The sequence below is a fragment of the Danio rerio genome, chromosome 22, assembly GCF_052040795.2.
Source record: "Danio rerio strain M-AB ecotype USA chromosome 22, GRCz13ab, whole genome shotgun sequence".
NCBI lineage: Eukaryota > Metazoa > Chordata > Actinopteri > Cypriniformes > Danionidae > Danio > Danio rerio.
Window position 1 is genome coordinate 38,460,696 of NC_141042.1, and position 25,182 is coordinate 38,485,877.

The window sequence follows — 25,182 nt, forward strand, 5'->3', positions numbered from 1 at the left end:
TATAGGAAACACAGTTGAGGGTAAGAGGTGTGCGAGTTATAGCCGTCTGTTTATCACTGAATGTGTAAGGAATATCAAAACAAAACCAACTTAGCTCCGCTCCTTCAGCGCGGCGCCCCTCACAGAGCTTGATCCACGCTGGCATTTCTCCTCTTGGGTTTTAGGTTTTGAAAAGGGAAAAAAAAATCCACCATCCTGTCCAAACTTTAGGGATTCCGGGCATCAGATTTGGACAATCCATATGCACTCGCTCGAAAGCTTGACAGAGCCCCTGCGCGTAGCTACAGTTGCTAAGCCACGATTGGTGGGTGGCGGTTTTTGGGTGTGGCTTAGCGAAGGGTCAATTGCTCCACCGTTTTTATGTTGTTAATTGAAAAAAAAAAAAAGAACTGGGTGTGTTTATATCTCCCCAATATGATGGTCTATACACTATATCTACACATATATCTGTCCAAACAGCTTGAAGAGTAGATTTTTCACCATTGGTGCCCTTTAAAGTAAAAATTTTGAGAAGTCACAATTATGTGATATAAATCAAAAGAAATAAAGTCGCAGTTGGGTGATATAAAGTCCGAGTTTTGAGAAGTAAAGTCACAATTGCAAGTTACAAAGTCAAAATTGTGAGTTATAAAGTAGCAAATATCTCGTAATTTCTAGTATACATCTCACAATTCTGAAATACGAAGTCGCAATAACCTTTTTTTTTAGCTGGCTGATTCAGAAAATGAGTTTACCTGCTGATGCTTAATTAAGAGCTTAAGCCTTAACGTATGACTGTAAGCTATACGTATTAATTAATGACCAACATTTTCAATTACATTCATCATTAATTTACCTTTAGCTTAGTCCCTTATTTATCAGGGGTCGCCACAGCGGAATAAACTGGCAACTATTCCAGCATATGTTTTACACAATGGATGCCCTTCCAGCTGCAGCCATGTACTAGGAAGCACTTGTAAAAAATACATCCGTAAAATTTACGGTAAAAATCCGGCAGCTGTGGTTGCCAGTACTTTACTGTAAAAAACACGGTACAAACCGTAAACAGTAATTCCTCATTTTTACAGTAAACTACCATATTTTATTAATTTATAGAGGTAATATGTTTGTATTTTGAATGACCAACATCTACACATCTTTTGTTACACAGTTAGACACGTTAGCAGTATGGTAACAAGCATAAAATTAAAGTCATGAAATATACATTGTTTATCAACATTAGATGTAACATAAATCTCTAATGTACATAAGTGATGGGGAAACAACTAAACAGATTAATATTAATGTCAACAAAATGCATAAAAAGTGATGTGCCATGCAGGGAATTCTGGGAAAGTCAATTTACGGTTATTTGCCGTTTATATTAAGGAAACGTACCGTTAACCAGGTTACGGATTTGAACTGTAGCATTTTTACAGTTTTTTACCGTTGAAATCACGGCCGTTTTTTATAGTACACACATACACTACGACCAATTTAGTTAATCAATTCACCTATAGCCTATGTGTTTGGACTTGTGTGGGAAACCGAAGCACCCAGAGGAAACCCACGACAACACGGGGAGAACATATTATTAAGAATTTATTTATTCATTAATGGTGATTAATTTTGACTTTATAAAATGATTATCTCAAGTCTTGTTGATCTTATTTTAAAGATCTTTATTAAGCAATGCTCTTTAAATCTTTTAAATCTGTAAATCTTTATTAAACAAAGAAAGTGCATATCTTTCTAATGCATAGTTTATATAGCTTACAAAACTCAGCTTAACAATTATCTTGAATTCTTTCTTCCTAAATGTATGTAAATGCATGAGATGTGCTCCAAATCCAAAACATTTTCCTCCATTTTGTGTCCCGGTCCCATTTTTAAAACCATTTCTGTTACACCCTTGGCTCAAAGTGATCTTTATTCTGATCATGTTGTTTTTTTTTTAATTAGTGACAGACCTGTTTGTACCTGGTGTATCTGCTTTGTTTGATTTAGCATACAGTAGGCTACGTGACGTCTAGACCTAAAGTTGACTACAACACCTACTTATTATCTTTACCTGCATCAAATAGAGGTAAGTTTTACAGCTAAATACTGACTTGGTCTTGGACTTTGTTTGTTGGGCTTTTTAGCACTGATGAATCTGTGAGTAAATATTCATTATTGTTATGTGCAAAAAGCTTGAAATGAAGTGCATAAGAACACGGAAACCAGTAAAACTGTAAATCTGCTGTCTGCTTAAGTCGGTGTGATAAACCTATAAAATAGCTGCTGAATAAGTTCTTTAAACTTATTAGCAAGCAACATGATGTCTGTTTTGTGTTCTGAACATGCTAAAAAATGGTTTTATATCTGAACATAAGCTGAGCCATCGGCAAATTCAAGATAAATTGTGCAGGATTCTCAGAAATCAAGTCAAAGTCGCACTAAAAATAGGAAGTATTGTATTTTAAAGACGATTTTAAAACATTTTATTGTATTTTCAAAGTCAGTCTTGATTTAATTTACTTCGATAACAACAGATTTGAACAATACTTGTAAAGCATTTATTAATTAGTTCAAAATTTTTTGTTATGCATTGCTAAAATCCAAAGTTGTGTTTGTTAACATTAGTTAGTGCAATGTGAGTTTACGAGAACTAACAATGAACAACTTTATATTCTTTTAATGAATAAATAATGTAATAAATGTTCTGTAAATTTTTTGGTCATGTTTGTAAATGCATGGAAAAATAATAATGGACTATTATTTTGAAGCGTTACCATATTCCTGCTAAATGTAAAATGGTACCAAGCCTTGACATTAACTTTTTTGATCACCAGCCACTGTGGCTAGTAGATTTCCAGCATTACTAGCCACTCGCCATTTTTACAAGCCACACTTTAGTTGTTGGGAAAATATATTTTATATGCACAAATTTGACTTTGACATGCAAAAATGACTTGATTTAAATGTTGTGTTATGTCCACATGCATTCTCATTCATGTAACTTCTTGTGTGTGTTGTGTATTTGCTTGCTCAGTGTGCATGAGCGAATGGGTTGTGTCGCAATGCAATCAGTTTTTATTGCACATGACTTTTCAGGGCTCAAAATTAAGGATTTACTAAATTTATCTATGACCACACCAAATAAGTATTTCTTAGCCACATTGTTTTAATGTGTCAAAACAAGAAAAAATATAGATTTATAAGTGCACTTTTTAATTCAACAAAACATTTCTTTAAAAAAAACAATACATTTAAAAAATAATTATTACCCTTTAGATTTTTTTTTTCTTTTTTAAATATTTCCCAAATGATGTTTGACAGAGCAAGGAAATTTTCACAGTATGTCTGATAATATTTTTTGTTCTGGAGAAAGTCTTATATGTTTTATTTCGGCTAGAATAAAAGCAGTTTTGAATTTTTTTAAAAACATTTTTGGGACAAAATTATTAGCCCCTTTAAGCTATTTTTTGATAGTCTACAGAACAAACCATCATTATACAATAACTTGCATAATTAAACCTAGTTCACCTAATTAACCTAGTTAAGCCTTTAAATATCTCTTTAAGCTGTATAGAAGTGTCTTGAAAAATATCAAGTAAAATATTATTTACTGTCATCATGGCAAAGATAAAATAAATCAGTTATTAGAAATAAGTTTTTAAAACTATTATGCTTAGAAATGTGCTGAAACAATCTTCCCTTTATTAAACAGAAATTGGGGAAAAAAAATAAACAGGGGCGCTTATAATTCAGGGGCGCTAATAATTCTGACTTCAACTGTATCTAAAATATGCACAAGAATCTGTCCTGGCTAAAAGTTCCAGATCAGCAGTGAACGACACATAAACGGGGAGTAATTTCCCATTAAAGCAATGTTATTGTAAAAAAAAAAAAATTAAACCATAATTACAAAAATAACTGTAAACAAAAGAAAGCAGGCGAAACATACCGTGCACACAGTTAATATCGACCTGTTAATAAACTGTTCAGAGAATAATTAAATGAAAGCAGTGACCGCTGCTGCTTACAAAAGAATATGTGTATTTTTTAAAATCTTGAGCTCTTGAAGGCAGCAGGACTGTGGGTGCACGATCATCGCTTTTTGTCCAGTCTATTTCAAAGAGAACCGATCACACCTGTTGCGCTTCCTCTAGGCACGGTTGCTTAGCGCAAGTTAACGGGAGCGACCACGCTTTTAACAGTCGCGCGCATCCAACGCAATCCCACGGCAATTTGTTGCTTTTTGATTTAGTGGCTAATTCGTATTAATTTGTACGATCGTTCGTACAATTTAGTACGATTTGCTCATCACCCAATGATGGTTGGGGTTAGGTGCCACGCCGCCTTTTTAAAATCTTACATTTCCGTACGAATTAACCACTAAACTGGGAAAACATAAAATACTTATGTTTTCTCGTGAGATCAGGCTGGCGCATCACATTACCTGGGCGTGCGAGTGATCATCCACTTGTTCGGTATTCACCAGCTTTTTTGTTTTAATTTTTGTCAGTCGTGCTGCTTCTCCATTCAAAGAGCACATTTGCATGAACACTGGGCCATGCTTATTGTCGAACCCTGCTTTTAAGAAAAATTGAATTTAAAAATTATTTCCAACCAGCCAGAGTGGCTAGTGGGAGCGGCTGTATTTTGGCAGGTGTCAATGTAAAGCACTGAACGGTACTACTGCTAATAAAAGTTGTTTGTTTTTCGAGAACCAACCCTTCTCCCTCAGGTAGGAACAGTATGATTTATTTCAATGTGCAGTTTAACCTTAGTTTCCCAGTGTTTACGCCCATGCTGGGTACACCAAGTGCTTACAGGAGTGGTTAGGGGTTAATTCTTCAAATATAAATAACATATTTTGTTTGTCACATCTGTTATGTGTATTTTCTTGATCAATAAATATTACTCATTTGGCTGTAAATGTCAGACTTGGGGCTTATTGGTTAGCACTGTTGCCTCACAGCAAGGTCGCTGGTTTGAGTCCTGGCAGTGTCAGTTGACATTTCTGAGTTTGCATGTTCTCCTTGTGTTGGCGTGGGTTTCCTCCGAGTGCTCCGGTTTCCCCCAACAGTCCAAAGACATGCGATATAGGTGAATTGGGTAGGCTGAATTGGCCGTTGTGTATGACAGTGTGTTTTGGTATGAGAGTGTGTTTCCCAGTAATAGACTGCGGCTGGAAGGGCATCCGCTGCATAAAACATATGCTGGAATTGTTGGTGGTTCATTCTGCTGTGGTGACCCCAGATAAATTAGGGCCTAGGCCGAAGAAAACTGAATGAATGAATTAATGTTTTAGTGAAATTAGAGTAAATCTTTGACATAGAGCTATGGAAAAAAGAAGAAACTAAATGCGACGCTCAACACTGCGACATGGTGCACACTTGACAGTTAAAGGTATTGCACACTAGCAGAGTTGGGTAGAGTATCCAAAATCTATGCCTAAGTAAAAGTACAAGTACTTGCGAAAATCTTTACCAAAGTAAAAGTAACAATCTCAAAGTACCTTATGAAAAATTACTCAAGTAATTAGTTACTAGTTTCTTTCCTATATATATATATATATATATATATATATATATATATATATATATATATATATATATATATATATATATATATATATATATATTAGGGCTGTCAAAATTAGTGCATTAATGCACGTGATTAATTTTTTAAATATTTAATGCGTTAAAAAAAATAAGGCAGTTGCAATTTTTTTTTTTTTTTGTGGCCGACGTGTGTTCAAGGACGGCGCATGCATAAAGGCGACCTAAGTGGTCGCCTTGGGCATCAGAATAGTGAGCGAACCCCCGGTCTTCACTTTCATCCACTACACCCACCCCCTCCCTCACGGTCCTCACTTTGGCACTTTGGGTTGATGGCAGCGTAATTGCTGTTTGCCTAGAGCGCCAGTTCAGCTTGCTCCGGCCCTGCATGTGTTTAACGTGCAAAGAGATTTGGATAAGACTAAGGATGCACTTTTAGAAGGAAAGTTTCAGTATAAAACAATTAATGTGGCATTACCAGGCTATCCTGCGTTTCCTCTGGTGTTTCATGCAATTTTGGGTGTTTCATTTTTAATCTTTATACTTTAACAGCCCTATTCTCTGCCTCTAGGCTACTTCCATGAGCCCTCACATTTCATAAGTTTGTTTCCCCCTACATGCAACTTTTGTAAAGCGTCTGCTTCACGTTGTTGTGTCAGAATCCTTGTGAAATACAGCCATACTTTAGAACGCTTAGTTTAAGCAAATTCGATGAACACGATCGTGCCAGTTGATGAATCTGAAGGGATCCCTCGCTCATGGTGTGACTGCAGTATAACTCGCACGTCTCTAAATAACTCTAAACCTTGTTTAAAGGTTGTTATTATAGATTTTCATTTGTATATAGACTCACTCCAATAAATTAATAGCGAAAAATGTAAAAATACAATTATAGTGGCAAAGAAGCTGAAGTTAATTAATTAGTAAAATTTCTGTCAGTTGGACAGGTCAAAACATATATCATTGTAAAGATCTCTATGTTGAACTGTCTTTTTATTAATTTATTTTATGTATTTTATATTATTTTATGTTATTAGTTACATTTGTATTTTTGGATGTCATGTTTAAACTGTTTATTTGCTGTTGTTTAAATAATAATAATAATAATAATAAAAATAATATATATATATATATATATATAAAATCCTCGACTTTAGCCATCATTCCAACACAGGCGTGCACACCCTAACCGAAAGCAGGAGACGCGTCTCTATATCAACCTCTCGCGACACAACCTCTCCAGTGCGTCGCCTCGTGATATTTGCAAACAAAACATATGGATCATATTTATTATCATTTGACAGTAATGGAGGAACGCCGCAAAATGTAGTGAAGTAAGAGTAATGACTTTTCTCTAATAATTTACTTGAGTAAAAGTACACATATTTAAATGTACTCAAAAAGTACTCGTTACTCAACAATTTTACTCAAGTAAATGTAACGAAGTAAATGTAACTCGTTACTACCCACCTCTGCACACCGGACACGCACATTTGCATGTTATTTAAAATGAAACTATTCAGATGGCGCACTGTGGCGTGTCAGAAATATGAGCAGTGTCCTGAGTCGTGGCCGTGACAGCCACTGACTTGCGGTGCCGGTGTGCATACACTGATAGAAATCTATGTTTAAAATTCTAAAATGCATCTGCGTGGCACGATGCGGCACATCCAGTGTGTGACCCTCTTAATTGACAGTTCTCATTTTGATTCGATTTGAAAAATGCGGGAGGCAAATTTAATCTTTGTTTGAAAAGATTTGTATAAAACATTTATTAACCCACAGGTTCAAAATAGTTACTAATTCGCTGGTCACTTGAGTTCCGAACTGCGGATTGTGATCCGTACAAATTAAAATGCACATTTGTAAATGTAAAGAGGTGTGGTTATGATCCCCATCCAACAAGCTGATCCAGCAAACATTAAAGCTTAAAATGTCACTAAAATGCAGTTTTAAACCTCATAATTTTAGAGAAAATGAGGTGAATTACTGCCAAAAGGTCCACCACTTTCAATAGGCTGTCTACAGGCGTGTTATAATGTTTTAAAAAGTGAGAAATGCAGTGTGTGTTTAAACATATACATTTTATACTGCGCTATCTGCACAATCACAGGATGCTGAAGCTCATGAGCGCTTCTGAAGGCTATAATGTTTCCCTTTGACATACAGAGCTGTTTCTGTCGCCTGCATGCACAGCCCTGCCAATCCTTCCTCTGTATATTCAGAAGCAGAGCCTGCTGCCGCCAACTCATTTCCCTTTTAGTTTTACAGAAACACACACAATGCTTTTTGTTGTCATTTTGCATTAAGTTTGGTCCTTTAGACATGTCAGTAATTCTCTTGACACATAAAACTTTGGCAAAAAATTAAGTTGTCTACTCTTTCTTTGTTATTTTCAGCGTGAAAGTAAAGAAAATAGACCATAACCTTAACCTTGCAACCTCAATATCTGCCTCAAGACCACAATAATACGCACAGTAAGCAAAAGCTAACACACAAACAACATTGCTTAATCGCTATTGCTGTCACTGTCTATTAGTTTATATATAATTATATTTTATATCTAGTTACATTTATCCTATAATTTAGATTATTTGCTTATTTATGACGGAAAAAATAATAATCTTTAAGAAGATACTGCCAAAAACAACATATAGCCCAGGGATGCTCAAAGTTAACTCATAGTAAACTATAATATATCCCAACATCCCATCTGAGAAAGGTTTAGAGATTGTTATTTCAAATTTAACATAACCTTTTATCTGTTTGTATCATTGTTAAGCTACAAAAAGGCTCTTTGAAATTAGATGTTTCAAATTAAATTACTTAGATTTTTGTTAAAAATGCCGCATACAATGCAGAGACTTTAGACATGTCAGTAATTCTCTTAACACATGAAACTTTGCAAACCCTGCTGAAAAATCTAGCTTAAACCAGCCTAGGCTGGTTGGCTGGTTATAGGCTGGTTTTAGAGGGGTTTTGGCCATTTCCAGGCTGGTTTCCAGCCATTTCCAGCCTGGTCTTAGCTGGTCAGGCTGGAAAATGACCAGCTAAAACCAGCTTGACCATTCTGGTTTAAGCTGGACATAGCTGGTTTTGGCTGGGCTCCCAGCCTGGCTAGGCTAGTCAAGCTGGTTTTAGCTGGTCATCTACCAGCCTGACCAGCTAAGAATAGGCTGGAAATGGCTGGAAACCAGCCTGGAAATGGCCAAAACCCCACTAAAGCCAGCCTGGTTGACCAGCTAAAACCAGCCTAGGTTGGAATAAGCTGTTTTTTTCAGTAGGGAAAAATAAAGTTGTCTCCTCTTTGTTTTGCAAATAATCCTTTATTTTCAGTGTGAGCTAGGAAAATAGACCGTAACTTTGTAAACTCAGTGTCTGCTTCAAAACCACAATAGCAAAAGCTAACACACGAACACACACACAACATTAATCAGTATGCTGTTACTGTCTGTTTATATATAGTATATTTGATTACAATTACCCTATTATTATATTATTTGCTTATTTATGAAGGAAAAAAAGATAATCATTAAAAAGATAATGTCAAAAACAACACTAGCCTATACTGCGGTCAAGGAAGGTATGTGGAGAAAACATTAGCTTTAGCAGACGTTAGCATTCCCAGGTTAATTTGTTCAATTTATAAAGCACAAATGATGCTATTTTAAATTATTTCTTGAGGTAACACTTTATTTTGATGGCCCATTAGTAGACTGTCTCCTTCAACAGACATTGAACTGACTATAATGAACATTGCAAGTACATGTCAACGTACACTAACCTAACAGTCTACTTATAATCTAATGGGAATTAGTTGGCATGTAGATGCAATTTAACTTAAACTCTCATCAAATGGACCATCAAAATAAAGTGTTCTCTTTGTTAAAACCCCATGAGGAAATCATGCTTAGCATGGTCATGTTGGCCTCTGCTGGTAGATTCTGAAACTACACACTAAAAGAGTCACAAAAAAATCTGTTTATTTTATTATTATTTATTTTTATTAAAAGCTATAGAGCAGTCGTCACCTAACTTGTTCCTGGAGGGCCGGTGCCCTACAGATTTTAGCTCCAACTCTAATCAAACAGACCTGAACAAGCTAATCAAGATCTTACTAGGTATACTTAAAACATCCAGGCAGGTGTGTTGAGGCAAGTTGGAGCTAAACACTGCAGGGTCACCGGCCCTCCAGGACCAAGATTGGTGACCCCTCCCTGCTGAAAAATCCGGCTTAAACCAGCCTAGGCTGGTTGGCTGGTTTTAGCTGGTCGACCAGGCTGGTTTTAGAGGGGTTTTGGCCACTTCCAGGCTGATTTCCAACCATTTCCAGCCTGGTCTTAGTTGGTCAGGCTGGGAGATGACCAGCTAAAACCAGCTATATTCAGCTTAAACCATGCTGGTCAAGCTGGATTTGGCTGTTCTTTTTACAGCCTGACCAGCTAAGACCAGGCTGGAAATGGCTGGAAACCAGCCTGGAAATGGCCAAAACCCCTCTAAAACCAGCCTGGTCGACCAGCTAAAACCAGCCAACCAGCCTAGGCTGGTTTAAGCTGGATTTTTCAGCAGGGCTGCTATAGAGTATGAAATCAAATGAGATTAATCATAGTTCATCAACAACAACATGAGTTAATTTAACTTACTAATTAAAATTTAAATCAGACATGACCAAACTAGGGCCTGCGAACCTATTTGGCCCACGGTAACCTTTGATTTAGCCCACTATCTTATCTGAAAATGGATTAGAGATCGTCATTTCAAATTTAATGTACCCTTTTGTTTGTTTCATTGTTATGCTACAAAAAAGCTCTCTGAAATTAGATTTTTCAAATTAAATGGTGTGAAATAATCAGATTTAGTTTAAAATGTATATATGAAAACTCTGGTGAGTGAATCAAGGCAAAGGCAGATTCTGCTTGAGTGTATTCAGCCTTAAATGTGATTGTTGATGATTTTATTGCAATAAGTTATCATTAAATAGGTTATACTGCATTATTTAATACTATTTAAAGTGCTGTTTTCTATTTAGTTTTTAATATTATGAATTAAGAAATTACCCATGGCACCTTTAATGTAAAATAATTAGGTATATTTATTTTTGGCCCATAGCTCTCAATGATATTTGGTTTTTGGCCCTTCATAGCTTAGAGATCGTCATTTCAAATTTAATGTTCACTTTTATTTGTTTGTTTCATTGTTAAGCTACAAAAAAGCTCTCTGAAATTAGATGTTTGGCAACCTTTAAAAGTGAATCACACAGTGATGTTTTCTCCCAATGTACCAGGCAATGAATCCACTGAAATAAAAAACACACATTGGTCGCTTCAATAGATAGCCCACATATCTGATGATCATTGTATGTGTGTGTGAACATAAAACACAATTTCAATGCAAGAGTGGATCTAAAAGGTCCCAAGAAGTGTTTTGAAGTGTCATTCATTTATTTTCTTGTCAGCTTAGTCCCTTTATTAATCCGGGGTCGCCACAGCGGAATGAACCGCCAACTTATCCAGCAAGTTTTTTACGCAGCAGATGCCCTTCCAGCCGCAACCCATCTCTGGGAAACATCCACACACACACTACGGACAATTTAGCCTACCCAATTCACCTGTACGGCATTGTCTTTGGACTGTGGGGGAAACCGGAGCACCCTGAGGAAACCCACGCGAAGGCAGGGAGAACATGCAAACTCCACACAGCAACACCAACTGTTTCCTAACGCAAATTTATAATCAGCCAATCCCATGGCAGCAACTCAATGCATTTAGGCATGTAGACATGGTCAAGATGATCTGCTGCAGTTTGAACCGAGCATCAGAATAGGGAAAAAAGGTGTTTGAAGTGACTTTGAATGTGGCATAGATGGGCTGGTCTGAGTATTTCAGAAACTGCTGATCTACTGGGATTGACACACACAACCATCATTAGAGTTTACAGAGAATGGTCTGAAATAAATATCCAGTGAGTGGTGCATCCAACCTTGAGGCAGGTGGGCTACAGCAGCAGAAGACCACACCGGGTGCCACTCCTGTCAGCTAAGAACAGGAAACTGAGGCTACAATTCACACAAGCTCACCTAAACTGGACAGTAAAAGATTGGAGAAACGTTGCCTGGTCAGATGAGTCTCCATTTCTGCTGCAACATTCGGATGGTCGGGTCAGAATTTGGTGCCAACAACGTGAAAGCATGGATTCATCCTCCCTTGTATCAACGGTTCACGCTGGTGGTGGTGGTGTAATGGTATGGGGGATATTTTCTTGGCACACTTTGGGTCCACTAGTACTAAATGTGCATTGTGTCAACGCCACAGCCTACCTGAGTATTGTTGCTGACCATGTCCATCCCTTTATGACCACAGTGTACCCATCCTCTGATTGCTACTTCCAGCAAGATAACGCACCATGTCATAAAGCATGAATCATCTCAGACTGGTTTCTTGAACATGACAATGAGTTCACTGTACTCAAATGGCCTCCACAGTCACCAGATCTCACTCCAATAGAGCACCTTTGGGATGTCATGCAATGGATTCACATCATGGATGTGCAGCCGACAAATCTGCAGTAGTGTGATGCTATCATATAAATATGGACCAAAACCCATGCCACAGAGAATTAAATCAGTTCTGAAGGCAAAAGGAGGTCCAACCCAGTACTAATAAGGTGTACCTAATAAAGTGGCCAGTGAGTGTATGTATATAAAGAATGTTTCATTAAAACTAAATATTACGTTTTTTAATGAGCATTCGTTGCTGAAATCCATATAACTGGTACACGTGAAGTTCCAAGCATAGTTATTGAAAAAAAAATCGTAATAAACTTACATAATCATGTAATAGAAAAGCATAGACTGATGTACAGACCATCCACGCAGCCGCCGCCATGTGACGTAATGACGCAGAACACGTCAGCTACAGCAGTCGCTGCAAAGCTCCATGTCACTGACTGGTTTAGCAACATTCCTCAGCAGGTAATAGCGCAATTTAAGGGCATATTCTAATCCGTTATTCGTTTTTTGACATTGCTATTCTGAAGCATTTTGCACGTTATCTCGACTCGTGCCGTCTGATTTTGTAAAATTAACAACATTAAACAGTAACACTAGTCCGCAAGCGCAAGACTTTCATTCCGCGCACGACTATAAAACTGTCCAAAGTTTCATTTAATCATTAGCGCTGCTCATTTAGACGACAGGAATATTGCTAATTTACAAGCTGTTTTACCTTTGCCACATTGTGGTTGATTTCCTATTTATTTAAAAAGGTTAAAACTTTGTAAATCATCCAGATTGTGTGTTTAATTCACTTTTATCTTTCAGTCAGTCATTCCCAGTATGGTTTACGTCGTACAAACAACAGGCTTGCCTAAATAAATAATGTATTTAATCAGATAATTTATAAATGGTAATATCTGTGCTTTCAAATGTAAAATAAATAAATAATAAATGTAAAAAATTGGTTGGATTTATATTCGGATATTCAGACATTCTCCTTAGTAATATAATTTTGGAAATTGTTATTTGCAAATTCTAAATAGTGAAATCATATTACGTTAGCACCCTATGACTATCAATGTATTGTTCACTGTCAAATAAGTAGTGCTGTTATTTTCAAGTCATACTTGCATGCTAATTCAGACCGAGCAATTAAAGTAGAGTGGTAACCCTGCTGAAAAATCCAGCTTAAACCAGTCTAGGCTGGTTGGCTGGTTTTAGCTAGTCAACCAGCCTGGTTTTAGAGGGGTTTTGGCCATTTACAGGCTGGTTTCCAGCTATTTCCAGCATGGTCTTAGCTGGTCAGGCTGGAAAATGATCAGCCAAAACCAGCCTGACCAGCCTGGTTTAAGCTGGATATAGCTGGTTTTGACTGGACTCCCAGCTTGGCTAGGCTGTTCAAGCTGGTTTTAGCTGGTCATCCCCCAGCCTGACCAGTTAAAACCAGGCTGGAAATCATCCTGGAAGTGGCCAAAACCCTTCTGAAACCAGCCTGGTCGACCAGCTAAAACCAGCTGACAAGCCTAGGCTGGTTTAAGCTGGATTTTTCACCAGGGAAACAATATAGAAACCATTAAATGAACAAATGTGCGAATATAAAACCAACTTTACCTCAATAAAAACCATATTCCAACACAAACCATTTACAACAAATAATAATAATTTTATCCCTCTTGTCATGTTTAGGTCAGATTAGGTCACAAACAGCATGAAGTTGAGTTAATAAAGCATTTATTAACATAGATAGTAACCATTACTACATGCCTGAATAGTAAGATATATAAACGTTAATTTGAATAGTTTAATAATCATTTACTAACTAATTCTGAATTATCTTAAAACCCCTTACTACTCTTAAATACAAATGGTTTGCTTACCAACGCTTATTAATGTAGAGTTATTGCTTAACAAATAATGAATACACTATTTGCTGATGCTTAATTATTGATTCATAGTGTGTAGTAATTATAAAGTGTTACCAAAAGCTTAATGTCACTATTTTTAATTTCACAAGGCTGTTTTTAGATTAATTATGTTGTACTGTATTTACAATACATTCAGTTAAACAGACTTAAGCATTCATTTAGTTGCGTAAAACGAGATGAAAGACCGTGTAACCACTAGCACCATCAGTAGCAACAGGCTAGAGCATAAATTCCCTTGAAAATACTGGGGTAAAATAAACTGTCATATTTTAGAGACATGGCGTGGGGAAATGGAACTTCTGAATGGTGCTTCTTGTCTGGTCTGAGACCAACTTAATATCGCATATCTAACAGGCAGTGAAGATTGCTTTTTTGTTTTAAGATATCAGATCTTAAACGTGACAGTTTTGTAATGGAAAGACAGGTCACCGGAAGCCCTTGGGCTTCCTGGCTGTAAATGAAACAACCCAGGCTCACCCTCAAAACGTAGTCCCGTTGACGTTTCTGGAGATGGTGAAATTTGTCCCGGAAGGTACATATTTTTTCAGTTTTTGTTTTTCGCGAATCCGTGAAAGCCCGCTGTTTGCGCTTTTTGGCATCTCTCGCGAGTGCCGTTCGCGCCCGTGCTGTTCTCGCATAAACCCACCAGAGGCCGCTGTGGAGTGACCGTCTGTCTAAAGCCGCCTTTCCACTGCACACGACATTTGAACACGACTGTCGGAATACGCCCCCCTTGTGGCAGCCGCACAGTATTTTCAGTGTTGTCGTGCACCGTGGGGGAGAAACTGATTGACATTTGATTGACTGATTGAAATTTTAGTTGTTTATTCTCTGTGCGTTTACATGGTTTAATGAATGAATGAATACTAAAAACTCATAGACCGCTAAAATATTGGAGGGAATGTGGAGACAACATTAAAATATATATTTTTATTACTTTCTTACTTACATTTATGAACAGAAAGGTTTTTTTTTTAATATAGACATTTTAGATTCAAAAAATAACCAAATAAACTATTATTTCTCATCTCGCGCGGACGGATCTGCTTGGACAAAACTGGAATACATCATATCCGTTCGGCCGGTCGCATACGGTCTAGTCGCAGGAGTTCAAATATTTCAACGGATCCGCAGCTCAATTCGGATCCAAATTTTCCGCATACGGAGATGATCAGAACTCCACGCAGCTCCCGGACTGCTCTCCATTGGAAATGAATGACTTCCGGTCTGTCGCTTGCCGTGTGCAGTGAAAAGGCGGCTTAACTGACTGAATGATTGACTGGGCAACGGGCCAATCGGCTGACCCACCCTCCTCCTCCTTCCCTAAACCCAACCAATTTTACTAATTGACCCGCCCACCCGCTTACTTCCCCAAACCCAACCAACGATTTACAAAAGCCGTCCAGAAAAAGCAAAGCCCTCGTCTTATTTTTACCACATTTTCGGATTTCACCACATTTTCACCCTGTTATGAACTTTTTTTTTGGATTCTGTTTTTGATTTCTGGAATCTCTCTTCCCCGCACTCGAACCCAGTCGTTGTCGTCATAGTGGTCAGCTCCTCTCTGTATCTTAACTCCGCCGATGTATACGATGAGCTAACTGGACAAAACTGGTTGCAGCAGGAAAGCCTGCCACATGGAGGTAAGCAGTCAGCCAGTAAGCACCAAAAGGAACGGCGTCACACTGCCCTGTAGCGTTCGCTTAAAAAAAATTAAATGCAGCCATAAGTACCCACGCCTACATGAATCGCGCTCTCCAGAAACGTCCACGGGACTACCATTTCAGAATGAGTTTGGGTTAAAAATTAAAAGTCTGTGTGCATATAGCTCGTTCACAAACAATACTTTTACAATTGAATAATTAAGAAAGAAGTCTAAATGTGCGACTAAAAAACCAACTTTACCCTAATTTACTTTGAGTATATTGCTTTAGTAATTAATTGATTTGTGAATAACCCGTTTTTCCTTCCTCAGCCATGTCCACAAAAGAATCAAAGCCAAATCTCAGCCATTCGCAGGTTACAGACGTCGTTAAGCGTCTCTATGGGTTGACCGCATCCGTCGTTCGACCGTTGCCCAGTTATGATGATCAAAACTTCTACGTGGCACCCAGCGAGGGTGGGGAATTTGTTTTAAAAGTCATGAACTCTGCAGACAGCGAGAACGTCACTGTTATTGAGCTGCAGACTCAATCTATGAACTTTTTACACCAAAGAGGCCTTCCTGCGCAGACCGCTTTACCCACACTGACTGGACAACTGATGAGCTTGGAGGAATTTGGTAAGTGTCAATTGTTAATTTTATGAAAAATTTAATTTAGTGATTTTTAAAAGAGCACTTAAAGGGATGGTTCACCTAAACGTGTACAATATCTGACAAAAGTCTTGTCGCCTATCCACATTTTAGAAACAGCAAATAATAACTCGACTTCTAGTTGATAATTTGGTATCAGAAGTGGCTTATATGAAAGGCAAAGGCCTCTAGATTACACTTATTTTACCAAAATAAAATATGATCATGTCTTTATGTTGAATGATTTCATTAGGACAGTAAGCTCTGACTTTGCTTATGACAAAAGTCCTGTCACTGAACAGAAATAATGTCCAGTATAGAATATAAAGTCCTGCTTAGGGCCAGACGGAATCTGAGGACGTTTCTGCTATTTCTGCGGAGAATTTTGGTAAAAATCGGTGGGTTTCTGCGGTAATATTTTGTGAGTATCTCAACTAAAACCTTAATATATGAAATGAAAAATAATATATTTTTAACTTTTATTTAATGTTTAAAATGCAAATCCAATTAGATGCACTTTATTTGGTAAGTAAAGCAAGTTTGTCATATAATATATCGTAAAAGACAGAAAATATTGCTGCACAAACTTGATTGTACATAAATCAGATGAACATTTTCACATTAGTCTATAATTTTACTGTAATTAATTTAAAAACTGGATAAATAGAGATTTATACACATTTACTCAAGTATATAAACAGAGTTAATGATGGGCTTAAAATATGTGGTAATCTGCAGAATTCTGATTCTGAATCCAAAAACATGCATCTTAAGTTATTGACTAATCTGCACCATAGACATGCTCCTAGTAAGTAGTTATCTCTTAAGAGCAATCCCTATCTGTTCATTAGCTACTACAGCAGGGGAGTTCTCAAAATCTACCTGAGCTCAAACTCCCCTCTCGCCTTGCAAATAGGAGGGAGCCCAGGGCTCGATGATCTTATGAGCTCAGAGCTCTCTCCCAGGACAGCATGCTAAACAAACTCTATAATAAATCATCAGCTAAGGTGTGAACTCTTGAAATAAGTTTAATATAAAAATTTCTCCTTTTAGAATGGTTACACAACTTTTTGGTTATCATTACCGAATAAGGGTGTCACGATCCTCCAAATCCTCGATTCGATTACATTTTCGATTCTAAAGGCACGATTCGATTTTCGATTATGAATAATTAATTAATGACCAATTAATTATTTGTAGCCTACCGTTTAAACTACCAGACCTGCATGGTCTTTGTTTTACCCATAAACAAATCATACAAAAAATGAATAAAGGTAAGTTACACACATAATTACCACCTGTCAATCACTTTTTTCTGCGGGACTCGTGAATAGGCAGTGATCTGTGTCGTTATAATGGCGTCGGTAAAAAAGACGCACAACCAACAGCAACCAGCCAACAGTATCTGAGGTGTTCGCTAAAATGACAAAGTACAAGTGAGTGAAAGATTGAAGCAGTCCTCTGACTGCCTGGACCTGCTGTCTCAAGCTCATATGGCTGTGTGTGCGTCTGTGTCTGTGTGGTCACGTGATGTTTCAGAGGTAGAGAGGAAGGAGGGCTGCTCAGAAATGCTACACGCCACTGTGGATGTTAAATCGTTGTCATTCTAAAATGCCATTTAAAAACAAAGACAGTGTAAACAGAGCCTGAGTGTGTACTTTTCGCGAGCGGATATGCAAAGGGGGCGGACGGAGGATCACGATGCCGGTGTTGTCTATCGGACGAACCGTACGTAATACGTACATAGCAGAGCTTGCAAAACTGTGTTTTTTGTCGACAACACGAACGTTGTCAACATAACTCACTGGAAATCCAAAATGCTTACACACCAGCGACTTCATTGAAAGAGGAGAGGGTTTAAGCTCTGTCGACGGGTCTCCTGCTTCTGCAGTTCAACAAGCACTTCAACAAGCCTGTTTTTTTCCCGCTTGGCAAGCCAAGCTGACGTGACATGGGGGCGTGGCAGCATCGACGATTCTATTTTTTGATTCGATAATCGAAATTGAGCATAAATTTCGATCGATTTCGATTAAAAACCGAAATCGTGACAGCCCTATTACCGAAACAAGTAGTTATCTACATTTAGATAATTGTTGGATTTACATATATTTGTTTAATGAAAATACACTTTTGTACATTTAGAACTACTTGTTAATAAATTGTGAGGAAACTTTATTTTTTTGGTGTGCTTTTTAAAGTCAACAGGAGTGCTTGAAAAACGCTGATGTCATCTACATTCGCTTTAAGATTTAAAGGGCTAGCATCACACCAGACCCCTGCAAGTGGTTTCTTTTGAAAGTGTAGAATCTATATTTTATGCACATATGCATCACTTTGTTTTTTATTCGACTGTACAAAAGTTATTTACACTTAAATACACAGTATTTTGCATACCCAAGGTTGGGTATTGAACATTGGTTCATTTTCATATTTTTCATATGACACATGTACAAGTTATAGCTCAAATGAAAGCTCTTGCCGGTGCTCATACAGTTCTAGCATTCTTTTTACTGAATTATATTCACATATCAAACAGTTGCCAAATGAATTGTGGTGTTTCCATGGCGCAGAAGTGAAAACAATACATTTAAGATCAATAAGCAGCCCCGGATAGCACAGACAGCTGTCATCTCTTACCTTATGCTGTGCGCTTCAGGGCCATTTCTCCTCTGTTTTTAAGGTGATGTGCATAAGTAATCCTTTTATATGTCTGACGTGCTCCAAACACAGGGAATTATGTTTGATCAAACAAAAGAATAGTGAAATATGAAAACAATGATCGGTCCCTGTGGCTTGTACAGCACCTCTCATCAGTAGGAATACAAAAACTTTTGTATAGATTATGATAGAGACAGTTTTCTTTTTTCCTATGAATACACATATGCAGGAACCACCAAAATTAATTACAGCAAGCTAGACCACACACTTTCAAATTTGAGTTTATAAAAAAATACTAAAAGCGCCTCTTTTTTTAGGTGTTTATTATCACACAGACAACATATACAGTTATTTTAAACACTTTCAACAGTGTTTTATGAAAATTCAAACGGTTTTCTTTAAAATGATACCAAGTTTTTGCATTTACACCTCTGCATGTGGATTTGGGAAGCTTTTAAATTTGGGTAGGCAAAATCCAGGTGGAAATCCCCAAATAGCAGCAGAGTTTAACTGGTTAATATCTGAAGTTTATTTATTTTTTTGTGTTTGTATTGTTGTAGATTGTGGATTTGGCACACAGACATATTTGATCCGCTTGCTTACATACCTGCCTGGCACTACCATAGCCAAAATCACCTGCAGTCCTCAAATCTTGTATGATGTTGGGAAAATGGCCGCCACATTGGATACAGTTTTACTGCAAGTAAGATCTTTAATTTCATTCCTTAAACCCTTGTGTACAGTTCAAATTGACTATCCTTTTGTTATATTTATGGCTGTTTTTGCCCCATTGACTTTTATTATGATGTCCTTTATTGATTGCAAAGCCATGACACCATACAATCATGCATTCTTCATTGTTGGTGGTTTTATCTGTTGGGAAGAGGTCAAATTTGTAGATTTGTAGTTTTTACAGTTGATCATCAGTTAACCCTTTAGATATGACTGTCAAAAAAAGTTGAATTCTATGGAGTAACATTTTCAAAGGAAAATTACTGACTTTAGCATTGTTTGTCAGATAAATAAGCATGTTAATTAAATGACTACAAACACATTATGGCCTTTGTGTGTCTAAAAAGAGTCAAAAACATCTACAAAGCACCTTTAAGCCTTAATTTTCCCATGTTATGTCCTCTGTTTAAGCATTTGTTTGTTTTTGTGAATGCAAAGATGGAGCATCCAAACACAAGTGTCCTTCAGAGAGAACGTTTCATATGGAAACTCACCAGCATTCCACTCCTAAACCAGTATGTTCATGTGATGGATGGGGATCCCGTGCAGAAGATCGTGAAAGGCGTTATAGAGAAGTACCAGGTCCAGGTCATGCCAAAACTACCACTGTTTCGCGAGTGTAAGACATTCAATATATTCAAAAAATGTCATTGCATAGTCAACGGGTCTCATTCACTAACCATGCATGTGCACAGATTTATGAGTGAAATGTGTGTTTTCACAAGCAAACCATGATTAATCACAACTTTTGTAGTAATTTTTATTCTAAATGTGAAAATAAAAATTCAAGAACAACTTGTACCACATTTACACAATAATCATGTATACTCAAGGCCTAATAAACATGTATAAAGAATTCTACATACAGCAGGGAAAATAAGTATCGAACATGTCAGCATTTTTTTCAGAAAACATATTTCTAAAAGTGCATTTTAAAGTATGTTGATAACAACCAAATGAAACCATGCAAAGAAAACCAATGTAATTAGTTTAAAAATGAAGTTCTGTATAATAAAATGAAATGAAACCAGGAAAAAGTATTGAACACATGAAGAAAGGGAGGTGTAGATAGACAGTGAAAGCCCAGACAGTAGCTGAAATCTCTCAGTAGTTCTTCAGCAACTCTCTGCCCTTCCTAATGGCTCGTTTCTACTGACTGGTACGATACGGTAGGGGTCGGTACGGGTCACCTTTATCAGGCTTGCGCTTCCTCTCCAAGGGTACCCTTTTGTTGGGCGTGGTGTATGACAAAGTTTCAGTCAACGTCATTTTCGAATCAAAGAGAAAATGTCTTTAGTAAAGCTGTACGGGTCGCTTACATATCACATGAGAAGCACTTCTCACAAAACAGACGCTTTATACACAGAAATACTTCTGGATAAATGTTTATTACTAAGTTTTCAGTGAACAGGATTTGATTATAACTGCAGATCAATGATAGTAAGAAATAGCCTATACTGTAACGTCTGCAATTATATAAAATAAATAAATAAATGCAACATATATGGACACACACACAGACTCTTACGCCTGTTTCACGTCAGCGGCGCGTGAGCAGAGCGTGAGCAGCGCGTGTGTTTTCGGCGTCCATGTTAACAGATTAGAGCTTTCATACCGCACGCAGCAGCAGCGCGTCAGAGCGAGGCGTGAGCGTCGCCGAAGCAGCAGTGCAGCGATAGTTTCGGCGCTGGGTCTATTTTTGACGCGCTGCCCACGCTCAATTAAAGTGACAGAGCATTGATAATGACCAAAACTCATTGAATGACAGTAAAAAGTAGCAATTTTACCCAATAAATGCGTTAATAATGTCAAATGGTTTATATATAGTCATTCAAATTCACTTTAAACGGCAACAAACATTTATTTAGGCCCGAACTACAAAACCAAATGTAAAACAATTTTAGTATCAGTTTTGCTTAAGTTGCACACTAGTGTTGTAGGAGAGGGGAAATAGAATATTTACGGGAATTGTAGTCCATAGCGAAGTGTATTGTGGGTAGTGTAGTTCGACACGCATGCTGGATGATGTGAGCTCGCTGTGTTCTGTGCAGCTGAGCAGAGGAAGAAAGTTTTAATCGGCTTTGTTTTATGTTCACTCGAGTTATTCCTACCGGGAGCTGTTTGCACAAATTGCACTCTGAATTTGACAACACGAAAATAAGTAAAAGAATGGCATGCATTGGTTACTTTTGTCCGTCTCATCATCTGCACGAGCATGAATTAACGAGCTGTTATTCTGCCGCTGGACATCACTGAAGCGGAGAAAGTAACACTAGTTTGATCATGTATAAATATCATTATAACTATATTGTATAAATATTATTATAACTAGGTCTACAGCAACCTGATAATAAAAAACAAATGACATGATATCACAGGCGATTGTCTTCTGACTGTAGACACTTCTCATATAGGCCTAAGTTAGATTGAGAAGCATACATCACTATTTGATCTATAGAATTTGTAAAATAAACATTTGCCGGTTAAAGAAACAGCATAGGAGGGGCCTTGGTGCAGATGAAAAGTTTAAAAAGTGTATTTGTATATAGAGAGACATGGGTAATTAGATAGAATAGACAGAGATAGGTTGATCTCTGCAGCAGCTGCCGAAGAGCTGCGCGCTGCAGACGCAGCTGGTGTGAAAGGCAAACGCCTGCGTGCTGCTACTGCTCGACATACGCGCTGCTCACGCTCTGCTCACGCGCCGCTGACGCTTGCGGTGTGAAACAGGCGTTACAGTCTCCGATATGTTACTAACTACAGAACAACTACACACAGCATACATTTAGTCCTTATTTAGGTTCAAAAACAACAAGAAGTATTCACCTTATTCTCCGCAGACGAGCGGGCGCTGCCATCTGAATCTTTTTGGCTCGAGACTTCCGGTCTCATTCACTTCCATTCACTTTTTGACGTTAAAAACTGCTCGTTACGCTGATTGATGTTGCAATTTGCTATTTTCTTATTATATTATTCTACTTGGTCTGTATAGTCAGGCAAACATTTGTTTGTAGAGCAAGTAGTTTGACCGTTTTATGCCGTTTATTATTCCTAGTCATTTCTCCCGTAGGCAATTGAATCGGAAGTTCTAATACAATCGCGAAAACAGGCACACTTCCGCATTTTAGAATAAGGTCAATAGCCTACAGTCAGTGAAAACCTCTTATCTGTGTCTGTAATCTTCACCAGCGCATGTAGCCTCTGTTAGAGAGTCACTCCATCATTCTGAGTTCATAATAGTTCAAAAGGTGACGATAATAGTTAAACATGGCAGCTTGTTCACGTTTGCCGAAAATTTTTCTGGCTTCTCCTTAGTTTTTTTGAGCTTCACTCTCGCGTTTGTCAGTTTCTGACTGGATCGGGTTTCAAAAGCACGCCAATAATCAAGCGCACGTTATCATCAGCTCAAGAAGTTTATTTCAGTGATAGACGCGCAACGAGCGCAAGCAAGAAAGCAAAACCGCTCGCTCTTCAGACTGGCTCGTAAAAAATTCTAAGTGGCACAAGGTAAATCTGCTCTTCTTTTCTGGCTTTGTGGCTGTTCATCAAGACGACGACAAGGTTTGTTTGAGCCCGGGTCAACCATGGCTCGTTATTATATGTATATATATTTACGCTGTGTATTTTAAACATGGCGGCTCTTTTGTTTTCATTCTGGCTTGTTGCGTAAGCGAACGATGTATCTCTGTAAACCAATAGCGTTCAGCTGCGCGTCTAGCTCCACCTTTTGGGACTCTTTCTCGTGTTTGGTACCTTTTCGAAAGGGTGCCAAAAAAGTGGTGTGGTACGGTTTGGTTCGTCTTTTGACGATGGAAACGGCCATAAAAGCGTACCAAACCGAACCACTCAGTGAAAACAGCCAATAAATCAAGTCCAATTTTTACATTAGCAAGGGGATGTAGATGAAACCAGGGTGGACATTTCAGCAAGACAATGATCCACAACACAGCCAAGGAGACTCTCAAATTGTTTATGTACATGTTTGGAATTAGTCTTCGTGAGAAGTTCATACGTGCGTATAATTAAATAAAAATATACACAATTATTATTGAAAGAGACTCACTGTGTGTTGGTTTGTGTGTGTGTGTGTTTTCTTTTTCTTACAATATTTTTATTGCATTGCAGGTATCAACCACGGAGATTTCAATGACCACAACCTCTTAGTAAAACCTGACGGACCCTCAAAATACAAGATCTCTGGGATACTTGATTTTGCAGACATGAGCTGTGGGTATTTCATTTTCGAGCTGGCCATCACCATCATGTACATGATGATTGAGAGTCCCACTCCGCTAGATGTTGGAGGGCCGGTGGTGGCGGGATGGGAAAGTGTTTTCCCTCTCAATGAGGCAGAAAGAGACTCGCTCTACTGGCTGGTCATGTGTCGGTTCTGCCAGTCTCTGGTTCTGGCCCGTTATACTGTGATCCAGCAGCCGGAGAATGAGGAGTATTTGATGATCACCTCCAGGAAAGGTCTGCGGCACCTCAGCCGTCTTTGGGAGCTGGGTAAAGATGAAGTGGAAAGAAGATGGTTTCAGAGTGCACAACAGTTCAGACAAATTTGACTGAACACTAAAGCTTTTAAAATATACATGAGGGATGCAGTAATGCAGGTTGCTTAAGGTTCGGTAGGTATCACGGTTTTAGGGTCACGGGTTTGGTATGGTTCGATATATCATTCATTCAGCCTCCTTTGACTTAGTCCCTTATTTATCAGCAAAATGAACTGCTGTTCCAGTTGCAACCTAGTACTGGGAAACACCCATACACTCCCACATTCACACACACACACACATACACTTCGGCCAATTTAGTTCATCCAATTCACCCACAGTGCATGTCTTTGGACTGTGTGGGACACCGGAGCACCCGGAGGAAACCCATGTCAACATGGGGAAAACATGCAAACTCCACACAGAAACCCCAACTGACCCAGTCGAGACTCGAACCAGTGACCTTCTTGCTGTGAGCTGACAGTGCTAACCATTGAGCCATCCCTCGGTATATCATATGTTTAATAAAAAATAGGACACAAGCAAAATCTCAAATGAATACACTATAGCAAGGATGCAACTAAACTAAATGGTGCTTTTCAGGTATCTAACGGTACAAAAGCTTAATAATAAGCTCACGTGAGAGTTTTATATCGCAAGATTAATGTAAACACAGCTTACATTGAACACTCTTGTAATTCGTTTAAACTTTACCTCATTTTATTAAGGATTATTTTAGGTTCAAGTGGTATTTATAAGGAATTGGAGGCAACAAAGGAATCGCTGTTTGTTAAGAATAACACTATCTTGTGACAATTCGTAACTTTTTGAATTAGTGGCTAATTCGTATGAATTTGTACGATCTCATTTGTACAGTTTAGTATGATTTGCTCATCCCCTAATAATGGTCAAGCTTAGGAGCGGGGTTTGGTGCCACCCCCCCTTTTTAAAATCACAAGTTTGGACACTGCTGCTTTTTAAACTTGTTTTTTTTTTATTTGTGAATTTATTGCTTTTAGTTTTACATTAGGAAGATATACATATACACACACATACTTAT

At 38.0% G+C, this 25,182-nt stretch overlaps 2 protein-coding genes and 1 long non-coding RNA gene across 4 annotated transcripts in view; 1 reads left to right on the forward strand and 2 right to left on the reverse strand.

Annotated features, from left to right (window-relative positions):
- The window catches only part of nmur1a (neuromedin U receptor 1a), a 35,953-nt gene extending 23,283 nt beyond the window's left edge, over positions 1-12,670 (reverse strand). The window contains exon 1 of the mRNA XM_087304750.1: positions 12,392-12,670. The gene's annotated coding sequence lies outside the window, so the exon portion shown is untranslated. The remainder of the gene's footprint in view (positions 1-12,391) is intronic.
- On the forward strand, positions 1,959-25,089 carry hykk.2 (hydroxylysine kinase, tandem duplicate 2). Of its 2 annotated transcripts, none has more exons than XM_087302919.1 (5): positions 1,959-2,065; positions 15,922-16,227; positions 19,458-19,600; positions 20,068-20,248; positions 23,755-25,089. In XM_087302919.1, exons 2-5 carry the CDS (start codon positions 15,924-15,926, stop codon positions 24,192-24,194), a joined length of 1,068 nt encoding a protein of 355 aa, XP_087159045.1. In that variant the 5' UTR covers positions 1,959-2,065; positions 15,922-15,923; the 3' UTR covers positions 24,195-25,089.
- LOC147838630 (uncharacterized) lies at positions 19,425-24,342 on the reverse strand. Its single transcript, XR_015522473.1, has 2 exons — positions 22,367-24,342; positions 19,425-21,159 (listed from the first exon to the last, which is right to left on the reverse strand). It is a non-coding gene; the product is annotated as an uncharacterized LOC147838630 (long non-coding RNA).
- Positions 25,090-25,182: the final 93 nt, after the last annotated feature.

Bases quoted from the DNA above. Each gene is read 5' to 3' on its own strand.
- hykk.2 (XM_087302919.1), top strand. From the start codon at position 15,924: ATGTCCACAAAAGAATCAAAGCCAAATCTCAGCCATTCGCAGGTTACA. The intron at 16,228-19,457 runs GTAAGTGTCAAT...GTATTGTTGTAG, and splicing joins GATGAGCTTGGAGGAATTTG to ATTGTGGATTTGGCACACAG. The intron at 20,249-23,754 runs GTAAGACATTCA...ATTGCATTGCAG, and splicing joins ACTACCACTGTTTCGCGAGT to GTATCAACCACGGAGATTTC.